The sequence below is a fragment of the Pteropus vampyrus genome, unplaced genomic scaffold (genome assembly GCF_000151845.1).
Source record: "Pteropus vampyrus isolate Shadow unplaced genomic scaffold, Pvam_2.0 Scaffold198, whole genome shotgun sequence".
NCBI lineage: Eukaryota > Metazoa > Chordata > Mammalia > Chiroptera > Pteropodidae > Pteropus > Pteropus vampyrus.
The window spans coordinates 1,750,720-1,762,904 of NW_011888979.1; the positions used below are offsets into that span (position 1 = coordinate 1,750,720).

A 12,185-nucleotide genomic window follows, 5' to 3' on the forward strand; every position below is an offset into this window, starting at 1 on the left:
TAAAATGTGTTGAATCTGTAGAATTCAGCATTTTCTAAATTTATTAGACCACTAATATATGTTTATATGTATTTAACATCAAATAAAATCTTCCGGAAGTAGTGTTTTGTGGAATATACTTTAAGAATTTTAGGCTAACAGCTGTTTTATTGCAAATAAATTAAGAAATGACAATAAGTGATTATTAGTACCTGACCATATATTAGGTACTGGGGATACAAACTCGTTTGACACTGTGATCATCAGGAAACTTATACTAAATAAAAATATTTTTTTAATAAAAATATGTGCGATAATTAATGCATGTGATGCTCTGTTATAGAAGATTATATATAAGATGTAGATATTATGTAGTAGGCAAAATATTATGTATGTTAAAGGATAAGGAGGATAATTACGGGGTACTTTTGATTAGGAAAAAACTATAGAAGAAGGTAATGTGTGAATAGGGTTTAAAGAATAAACAAAAACTCACCAAACAAAATGTGTAGGAACTGGGACTAAATATCCCAGGGAGAGTGATTAGCATGTGTACAAAGCCAAAGCAGTAGTATGATGTACGTTGATATTGCTAATATCAAACTGAAACAGAAAGGGATCAGATTGATGGTGAATTGGACTTTGCCCAGCAGGTGATGGAAAGTCATTGAATGATTTTAAGCTGGAGAGTGACATAGTCATATTTGGTCTTAAAGGTCACTCAGGCCTTTGTAAAAGGGATTAGAATTTTTATTGACTGGTTATATGAAATAATTTAGTGTTTACTGGCCTTGAAGTGGATTGGCAGCATTTTTACATTTAATTTGTCCCTTTTTCTGCAGAGCAATTAGGAAGATTAATTGTAACACCAAAGCCTGTTTATTTAGGGTAGACTGTGTGTGTGTGTGTGTGTGTGTGTGTGTGTGTGTGTGTGCGTGGCAGTATGCTTTGGTGATTATAGTAACTTTAGAAAAGCTAGACAGATCTAAGTATGAATATTAATTTTTCATTATTGACTGTGTGAACTAGAGAAAGATACTTCTCTAAATCTCAATTTCAATCTGTGATATATAGCTAATAATACTTTCTTTGTAAGGTTATTATAAGAATTAAGATAATGTTACTGGTTAGCTTGCTTCCTGGAACATACTAAATGCTTAATAAACAGTAGTTTATAAAGCCATTATTAGCTATGTTAGTGCCTCCCATAGCAATATAGTAATGCAAGCCATGTATTTTAAACAGTTTAGTAGCTACATGACAAAAAGTAAAAAGAAATAAGTATAATTAATTTCAACATATTATTTAACCCCTAAATCCCAGAATATCTCATTTCAACATGTATCATTCATACAGAAATTTGTACACAAAGGTTTATAGCAACATTATTCACAATAGCCAAAAAGTAGTAACAACCCAAATGTCAATTAAGTGATGAATGGATAAACAAAATGTAGTACATTCATATGATGGAATATTGTTCAGCCATATTTTAAAATACTTAATAAAATACATGCTACAACATGAATTAACCTCGAAAACATTAAGCTAAGTGAAAGAAGCCGAGTACAAAAGCCCACATTCCATTAGATGAAATGTCCAGAATTGACATATCCGTAGAGATAGTGATTTCCAGGGAATTGGAATTTGGGAAGTGAAGGGATTGGGGAGTAATTGCTATGGGGTTTATTTCTGGGGTGATAGAAATACTCTGGAATTAGATCATCATCTTTATAGCATTCTGTTCTGAGTTACATTAAATTACAAAATGATAAAAAATTCATCTGACATTAAACATCTTTTCTATAATTATAAAAATTCTCAATTACTATATTTGTATTATAAGATAGTAGTTTTTTATATTTAAATGTTTGATTTACATATATTTTGTGACTGGCTTCTTTCACTAAGGATGTTTTCAAGATTCATCCATATTGTTGCATGTTTCATTATTTCATTACTGTTATTATGAAATTATATTCCATTGTATGGCTATATAACATTTTATTCATTCATTTATCATTTTATAGGTATTTGGGTTGCATGTCTTTTAAAGTAGTTGGGAGTATAAAGGAGAGCATTGTATATTTATAGAGTTTGTTATTTACTATTTCTTGTTTTTTTCATTTGTTCCCGTGGATTCAGTTTACCATCCAGTGTCATTTGTTTACCGTAATACAGCTTTGATCCCACCTACCTCCTTTGTGCTGCTGTTGTCAATTATATTACATTTCTGTCTATCTATCTATCTATATATCAATCAGTTAATCAGTCTATCAATCTATCATCTATCTATGCATATGCAATTAGGAGAAGAAAGAAGAAATATGCAATAGTATCATCTTTTATAATAACGCAATTACCTTTACCACTACTCTTTGTTTTTTCATTTGAATGTGAATTATTGTCTTGAGTCACTGCTTGAATAACTTCTTTTATTATTTTTTGCAAGGTGAGTCTGGTAGCAACAAATTCTGTTTTTGTTTGGGAATGTCTTTCAGCTTCATCTTTGAGATACAGTTTTGGTGGATATATGATTCTTGGTTAACATTTTTTTCTTTCATAACTTTAATTATGTAATCTCACTGCCTTCTGATTGTCATTGTTCTGATGAGAAGTCAGCCGTTAATATTGAGTTCCCTTGTATGTGATAGATTATTTTTCTTTTGCTGCTTTCAAGATTCTCTCTTTGTCTTTCAACATTTTTACTATAATACACCTGGATGTGGATCTCTACATTTATCTTACTTGGAATTTATTGTGTTTCTTGGATGGGTGGAATAATGTTTTTCATCAGATTTAGGAAGTTTTCAGCCATTATTTTTTAAAATATTATTTCTGCTCATCTTCCCTCTTCCCCCCTTCTTGTACTCCTATTACACATATATTGGTATATTTTTCAGTGTCTCATATTTCTGTGAGCCTCTTCATTTCTTTCTTTTTTTCTTTGTTCTTCAGACTATATAATCTCTTTGAAGCTACCTTGAAGTTTAGTGATTCTTTTTTTCTGCCAGCTTATACCTATTGAATTTCTCTAGTGAATCTTTCATTTTGCTTATTGTACTTTTTAAATCCATTTGGTTTTAGTTCCATTTGGTTCTTTTAGAATAATTTATATCTCTTTATCAATATTCTCTATTGGATAAGACATTGTCAATATGCATTTCTTTCTTCTTTAAGCCTGATTTTCTTTAGTTCTTTGAGCATATTTATAATAGCAGCTTTGAAGTCTTTGTTAAGTCTGACATCTGGGCTCTTTAAATAGTTTCTATTGCCTACTTTTTTCCCTATGTAGAAGTCACACTTTCATATTTATTTTTGAAAGCAAGACATTTTTAATAACATTGTAGGAACTCGGCATTGATTCTCCTTTGTCCTGGAGCTTGTCTTCTCAGATTGGCTTTATTGATTGGAACCTCTGTCTTATCAGTTAACTAGGACACGGGAAGTCAGGGCCTCAGTATTCTTGATCTGCTATGCCTGGAGTAGAAATTCTGCTCTGTGAGTAGGGGCTAAGGTGGAAGGGAGCCCCAGACTTCTTAGCTCCTCTTGCTTGAGTAGATATTCTGCATTACAGAACTTGGGGTGATAAGAAATGTTGGTATCCTGTTCTTCTCAGAGAGATAGTCCTAGGTTGGGAGCTGGGGAGAGAGGGAGCACTGTATCTAGCTGCCCTTGCCTGGGTTAGAGCTTTGTGATGCTGAGGTAGAGAGGATGAGGAAGTGAGTTTTGTTTTGAATTCTAGACTGTCATTGTTCTCACCAAGATTTAGTAGATTTTCTTGAATAAATTTTTCTTTTTTTGCTTTGTATATTCTGAGGAACACTTCCATAGACTTTAAATCGTTTTTTAAAAAATTATTTTCACCAATTATAGTTCTTACACTGGGAATAGGTCTGTGGAGATCCTTAATCCACCATTTTGGAAGTCATCGTCCTAAACAAGTAGGTTTTATAGTACTTTTCAGTTGTGTTATTTTAATGACACTGTTAATTAAATAGGCTTTTATGACCTGATCTGGGATACTAAAAATATTAAGATTCAATTACAAGTGTGTTCTGTGTTACAAATGCATATATAGAATCCAATCTTCTTGTAACTAGGTACTACAATGATGTGTGTGAAATGTCACAAATTGGAAAACTCTACTTCGACTTTGTTTTATAATGCTATACTTCTTTTGTTTTTTAAAACGTCTGTTTAAAATAAGATCAATAGAGCATGATATAATTCTAAATTATGAAAAAAATGACAAAGTAACTTTTAAAAAACCATGTTAATATAATTATTTTTTCCTTTCAGGACATGTGAACTTATATATTTGACACAACCAAGCAGTTTGTAAGTAGTTCAGAGCATGTTATTTTTCACTTTTTGTTTTTTTAAGAGATTTTTCTGGAATAATCCCAAACATATTGATTATGTCAGGGTTAGTTTGATTGATTATAGCACGCTACTTCATAAAGAAAGTTTATAGATTTAAACCCTCTACAGATTATCTTCTCAGAAAGAAAATGGCATAAAAAAAAAAGTGCCTTTTACTCTAAGGAAGAACTAATAAAGGTGGAAGTTGATTTCAGTGCAACAGATATTATCAACTGCAGGAAAAATGTAAATTCATTGACTGAATCTCTACTGAGGGTCTATTGTAGGCACTTTATTACCTAAGACTTAGAGCATAATTTTTGTGTAAGAATAAGTATGAATATATAAAATTTCCAGATTTTATTTTTAAAGTATATTACATGTTCCAACAGTATACCTATAAAAGAGCTCTGGAGTTTTTTCTTTGGAAACAGAATGAGTAGTATATGATATCTTCTGCCCATTAAAGTAATAATATTAAAGATGATTGATATAAAGAGAAGTTTTATATATTATTCATTAACTATTAATTATTAAATCCACTTGTTAATTCCAACAGAAAAATGACTAAGGAAAAATTATTAAGGATAGTGTTAAAATGGTAGACTAGAGTCACCTAAACCTCTGTTTTTCTGCTTACTATGTTGATTTTAATTAGAAAACAGAACAGAAAAGTATTAGGTAACTGGAAAACACGTGCATTATAGTATACTAACTACTTCTTGTACATATTTTTAGATTAGAATTGAGATAGTCAAGTTTTTTTTTTTTAAATAAAATGTATACTATATGGGCAAAATATAAATATCTTAGTATAAAAACTAACGAAATTGAGGCAAATTAAGTTCATGTGTAAATTGTGCATTTCAAATGGGATGATTTTATTATGCAATCAACTCAAGTTCATAATTTTAAAAAAGGGAAAAAAGGTATTGAAAAACTGTTAATGTAAATTTTTTTTCTCCTTTGTATTTGTCTGCTAGGATATCTACTGAAATAAATTCTATGTTGGTGCTAAAAGTTTCTTGGATCACATTTTTACTAGCTAAAGGTAAAGTCATTATGTTTGTTATGTGCTAATGTTTCTTTTTTTGTTACATGCTAATGTTTCAAATGGAGTTTATTGATAATTCTTTTGGACTAAACTCAAAGTTTTTTATTCAATTTAATGTGGTCTCTCCCCCCTCCCAAGCCCCCCACAATTCTCTGTGGCTTGTTAACTATTAAGTCCGTATAATTCTGGTACTGGAAGCAGTATTGGAAATATTTTATTTGTTTCTTATATCCTTTCCTTCTTTTATGGTTTTTAAGAATAATGTTACTGTTTTTATAAAAATGATGCATATACATTAAAAAGAATTAAAATGATAATACAGCAAAATACAAAGAAAAACATAGAAAGGTTACCCAAAACCCACCCCGAAATAATCATCATCGAAATTATATGATTGTCATTTCAGACATACTTTTGTGCATAGATTATGGTAAAAAAGTCAGGGGATGAGTACATTCACAAACAATTTTCTAAAAATAGGATCATATTGTAATGCTACATTTAAAACATAAAAATTAACTTTACAGAAAAAATAAATGAGAAATGGGAGGAATTGCTTAAATTTAGGTAAATGTTTTGTCACTTAAGCAGTATTATTCCTAAAATATTTCTCTAACATTATGAAAAGCCTGAACAAATTAAGAAGATCTTTATTTTATGCAACTTTGTATTTTGATTTAGAGCAATATCTATTAATCTGCTTTGAAGAAAAAGTGCTAGTTTTCTCTCTTCTTATTACCTCCCCATTTCCCAGTTTGAGATTTGCTCATTTTATTGTTATTATTACATTATCAAAGATTATAACATTTACATTCTACTCTGTGATTATAATTATTACCACAATTATTTTGTCTCACTTCTGTATTTAAATGGATTCTAAGCTTATTGTCATTCCTGTATCATAGCTTCTCTATTTCTGAGTTCTTTAGTTTGATTCCTCCTTAGGTGACTGGAATTTACCAGGAAGGAGTTTTATAAAAAAGCACCATATTTGACATCACATTTCCTATGTTTGGCATGTTTGCAAGTGATGTCCACAGTCTTTATACTTGAGGGACAACAAATCTGTTACAGCTATATTTGATCATGATTTGTGTATTTTATGTAGCTATACTGTTTTTTTCTCAAGTATTTATTATTGCATTTATTTTCTCATAGCTTTCCAGTTGTATAGTTATTGTATTAACTTTTGATTTGTGCTAATTAATTTATACACTAATTATGCACTACTTTGTTATTTCTTAATGACTGGTTATTGTAATATTTTGAAGTGGTTAAGATTGAAAATATATGAGGATTCAGAAATAAATAGAATTAAAGATTAGTATATGTCATAATTCAATATTAAGAAATTACAAATTCTAAAGCTCTTACCAAAACTGGAAATAAGTTTAGAAATGAAAAAAAAAATTTTTTAGACATAGAGACTGAATTATAATAATACCTAAATATAAAATTGTCACGGAAGACTTAGATTTCATTAATTTATCTTTTGTTTATTTTCTTTTAATTTTTCAATTAGAGTTGACATTCATTATATTAATATCAGGTGTATAGCATAGTGGTTAGACATATAATTTATGAAGTGATTCTCCCAGATTAGTCTTGTACCCACCTGACACAATAATATTGTAATATTATTGTCTGTATTGTTGACTATATTCCTATGCTGTACATCACATCCCTGTGACTATTTTGTAAGTACCAATTTGTACTTCTTAATCCCTTCCCCTTTTTCACCCAATCCCCATATGCCCCATCCATCTGGTAATCATCAGTTTGTTTTCTATCTATGAGTCTATTTCTGATTTGTTTGTTCATTAAGATTTTACATGTAAATGAAATCATATGGCATTTGTCTTTTTCTGTCTGATTTATTTCACTTAGCATAATACCATAATATCCATGTTGTTGCAAATGGTAAGATTTCTTTTTTTTTTTTTTTATGGCAGAGTAATATCCCATCGTATATATGACCATATCTTCTTTATCCAATCATCTATTGATGGGCACTTACATCTCTTCCATATCTTGGCTATTGTAAATAGTGCTGCAGTGAACATAGGAGAGCATATATCTTTCTGAATTCGTGTTTTGGATTTTTTTTTGGATAAATACCCAGAAGTGAAATTGCTGAGTCAAAAAGTTTTAATTTTTTGAGGAACTTCCAAACTGTTTTCCGATTCGTGATCCCCTCAATAGTCCACAAGGGTTCCCTTTTCTCGACATCCTCACCAGTATTTGTTTTTTGATTTATTGTTGATAGCCATTCTGACAGGTGGTATCTCACTGTGCTTCTGATTGACATTTCTCTGATGTTAATGACATGGAGCATCTTTTCATATGTCTCTTGGCCATCTGTATGTCCTCAGAGAAATGTCTATTTAGGTCCTCTGCCTGGTTTTCAAATGGATTTTTTTGGTGTTGAGTTGTATAAGTCCTTTATAAATTTTGGATTTTAACCCCTTATCAGATGTATTACTGGCAAATATCTTCTCCCATTTAGTAGGTTATCTTTTTGTTTTGTTGATGGTTTCCTTTGCTGTGTAAAAACTTTTTAGTTTGATATAGTCCCATTTGTTTATTTTCTCTTTTGTTTCCCTTGCCCAGGGAGATATAGAAGAAAACAATATTGCTAATAGCAATGTCAGAGGGTTTACTGCCTGTGTTTTCTTTTAGGAGTTTTACGGTTTCGGGTCTTACATTTAAGTCCTTAATTCATTTTGAGTTTATGGTCTTTTATATAGTATAAGAAGGTGATCCTGTTTCATTTTTTTGCATGTATCTGTTCACTTTTCCCAGCACCATTTTTTGAATAGACCGTCTTTACCCCATTGTATATTCTTGCCTCCTTTGTCATAGATTAAATGACTGTATAGGCATGTGTTTATTTCTGGCCTTTCTATTCTGTTCCATTGATGTATGTGTCTGTTTTTATACTGGTACCATGCTATTTTGATTACTATAGCCTTGTGGTATAGTTTGATATCAGATATTGTGATACCTTCAACTTTGTTCTTCTTTCTCAAGATTACTGTGTCTATTTGGGGTCTTTTATGGTTCCATAGACATTTTAGGATTATTTGTTCTAGTTCTATGAAAAATGTCATTGGTAATTTGATAGGGATTGCATTGACTCAGTAGATTACATTGGGTAGTATGGACATTTTAATGATATTAGTTCTTCCTATCCATGAGCATGGCATATGCTTCCATTTGTTTGTATCTTATTCAGTTTCTTTCTTCAGTGTCTTATAATGGTCCAAGTACAGGTCTTTTATCTTTTTGGTTAACTTTATTCCTAGGAATTTTATTATATTTTATTTTTGATGCAATTGTAAATGGGATTGTTTTCTTAATTTCTAGAAATGCAACCAATTACTGAATATTAATTTTATATCCCGCTACTTTACTGAATTCACTTATCAGTTCTAGTAGTATTTTGGTGGACTCTTTAGGGTTTTCTACATATAGTATGTTTTGCAAATAATGACAGTGTTACCTCTTCCTTTCTAATTGAATGCCTTTTATTTTTTTTTCTTGTCTGATTGCTGTGACTTCCAATACTGTGTTGAATAAAAGTGGTGAAAGAGGAAATCCTTGTCATGTTCCTGCTCTTAGGGAAATGCTGTTAGCTTTTCACTGTTGAGTATGATACTAGCTATAGATTTGTCAAATATGGCCTTTCTTATGTTGAAGTATGTTCACTCTATTCACACTTTGCTGAGTTGTTATCATAAATGAATGCTGGATTTTGTCAAATGCTTTTCTGCATCATTTGATATAGTGATATGATTTTATTCTACATTTCGTTTACATGGTGTATCATGTTAATTGATTTGCAGATATTGAACCAATCTTGCATCCCAGGAATAAATCTCGTTTGATCATGGTACATGATTTTTTTCAATGTATTGCTGAATTCAGTTTGCTAATATTTTGTTAAGGATTTTTGCATCTGTGTTCATCAGATACATTGGCCTATACTTTTCTTTTTTTTTGTAATGTCTGGTTTTTGAATCAAGTTGATGCTGGCCTCATAAAATGAACTTGGTAGCCTTCCTTCCTCTTGAATTTTCTGGAATAGTTTGAGAAGAATAGGTGTTATTTTTTCTTTGAATGTTTGGTAAAATTCACCAGTGAAGCCGTCTTGTCCAAGACTTTTGTTTGTGGGGAGTTTTTTGATTACTGATTCAGTTTCATTGGTAGTAATTGGTTGGTTCAGATTTTTTGTTTCTTCTTGACTCAGTTTTGGGAGATTGTATGTTTCTAGGAATGTGTCCATTTCTTCCAGATTGTCCAATTTGTTGGCATATAATTGCTTGTAAAATTTTCTTATAATCCTTTGTATTTATGTGGTGATAGTTCTCACTTCTCTTTCATTTCTGATTTTATTAATTTGGGTCCTCTCTCTTTTTTTCTTGATGAGTCTGGTTAAAGGTTTATCAATTTTGTTTATCTTTTAAAAAACCAGCTCTTGGTTTCATTGATGTTTTGTATTTTTTTAAGATTTTATTTTGTTTCTTCCTGCTCTGATCTTTATTATTTCCTTCTTTTTATTCACTTGGAGCTTTATTTGCTGTTCTTTTTACAGTTCATTTAAGTGTAAGGTTAGATTGTTTCTTTTTGAGATTTTTCTTATTTCATGGGTTAGGTGTCTGTATAGCTATGAGTTTTCCTCTTAGAACTACCTTCTCTGTGTCCCATTGACTTTAGATTGTTGTATTTTTATTTTTATTTGTCTCAAAGTATATTTTGTTAATCCATTTGTTGTTTAATAGCAATATTATATAGACTCCATGTGCTTGTGTTTTTCAGTTTTTTTCTTGTAATTGAGTTTCAGTTTAGACCATTGTGGTCTTTCTAATATGATACTTGATATGATTTCACTCTTTTTAAGTTTATTGAGACTTGTTTTGTGGCCTAACATATGGTCTGCCTTGGAAAATGTTCCATTTGCACTTGAAAAAAATGTATATTCTGCTGCTTTGGGGTGAAATGCTCTAAAAACATAAATTAATCCATCTGGTCTAGTGTGTCATTGCTGTTTCCTTATTGATTTTCTGTCTGCAAGGTCTGTGCATTGGTGTCAATGGGGTGTTAAAGTCTCCTAATACGACTGTATTACTGTCGATCTCTCTCTTTATATATGTCAATATTTACTTTATATATTCATGTGCTACTATGTTGAGTGCATAAATATTTACTAGAGTTACATATTGTTGTTGGATTGATCCTTTTATCATTATTAATATCCTTACTTGTCTGTTATTATAGTCTTTGTTTTAAAGTCTGTTTTGTCTGAGGTAAGTATTGCTACCCAGTTTTTTTTTCCATTTGCATGAAATATTTTTTTCCATCCCACTACTTTCAGTCCATGTGTGTCTTTCGATCCGAAGTGGGTCTGTTATAGACAGCATATGTGTGGGTCTCATTTTCTTATCCACTATACCCTATGTCTTTTGATTGGAGCATTTAATCCATTTATATTTAAAGTGATTATTGTAGGTACATAGTTATTGCCATTTTATTATTTATATTTATGCTTTCCCCCCTCCCCTCCCCAATTTTCTTCTTAAAGAAGTTTCTTTTACATTTCTTGTAATACTGGCTTGGTGGTGATGAATTCCTTAAGCTTTTTCTTATCTGGGAAGCTCTTTATTTCACCTTCAATTTTAATTGATAGCCTTGCTCTGTAGAGTAGTCTTGGTTATAGGTCCTTGATTTTCATCACGTTGAATATTTCTGGTCAATCCTTTGTGGCCTGCAAAGGTTTTGTTGAGAAATCAGTTGAAAGCCTTATGAGAGCCTCCCGTATAATTAGCTGCCTTTTTCTTGAGGCTTTTAGGATTCCCTCTTTGTATTCAACCTTTGGCATTTTAATTATGATGTCTCTTGGTGTGGGCCTCTTTGGGTTCATCTTGTTTCTGGACTTTCTGCACTTTGTGGACTTGTATGTCTAATTCCTTCTGTAGATTAGGAAAGTTTCCTGTCATTACTTCTTCAGATAGGTTCTCAATCCCTGGTTCTCTCTCTTCTCCTTCTGGTACCACTAGGATACGAATGTTGGTACACTTGATGTTGTCTCAGAGGTCCTGTAAACTGTCCTAATTTTTTTAATTCTTCTTTTTGCTTTTCTGATTGGGTGTTTTCTGCTACCTTGTCTTCCAAATTGCTGATTCGATCCTCTACTTCATCTAATTTACTGTTGATTCTCTCTTATGTATTCTTCATTTCAGTTATTGTATTTTTCATTTCTTACTGATTCTTTTCTATTGTTTCTATGTCCTTTTTTATGCTTACTATCTCTTTGTTGAAATTTTCACTGAGATCATCTATTCTTCCCCTAAGTTCATTGAGCATTCTTATAACTAGTGTTTTAAATGCTATATCTGGTAGGTTGCTTGCCACTATTTCATTTAGTTCTTGCCACTATTTCATTTAGTTCTTTCATTTTGGACATGATTCTGTTTCCTCATTTTGGCTGCCTTTCTGTGTTTGTATGTTATAGATAGATCTGATATGTCTCTCAGTTTTGGCCGAGCGGCCTTATGTAGTACGTGCCCTGTATGACCCAGGGACAGTCTTCCTGATCACCTGCACCAGATACTCCAGGGGTACCCCTCATGTGGGTTATTTGTGCTCTATTGTTGTAGTTGAGCCTTGATTGTTGTTGGCACGTCAGTTTGTGGAATTGATTCTCAGGTGACTGGCCACAGCATACTCGCTGCTGTGTGGGTGTGACCCCATGGAGTGGGATTGCCCCAGTGGGCTCCTGTGCCTGTTG

The 12,185-nt window shown here is 31.6% G+C and overlaps 1 protein-coding gene across 1 annotated transcript in view; it reads left to right on the top strand.

Annotated features, from left to right (window-relative positions):
- The window catches only part of RB1 (RB transcriptional corepressor 1), a 127,359-nt gene that overhangs the window by 25,727 nt on the left and 89,447 nt on the right, over positions 1 to 12,185 (top strand). The window contains exons 5-6 of the mRNA XM_011372034.2: positions 4,282 to 4,320; positions 5,328 to 5,395. Of these exons, the coding sequence (XP_011370336.1) occupies positions 4,282 to 4,320; positions 5,328 to 5,395 (107 nt within the window). The remainder of the gene's footprint in view (positions 1 to 4,281; positions 4,321 to 5,327; positions 5,396 to 12,185) is intronic.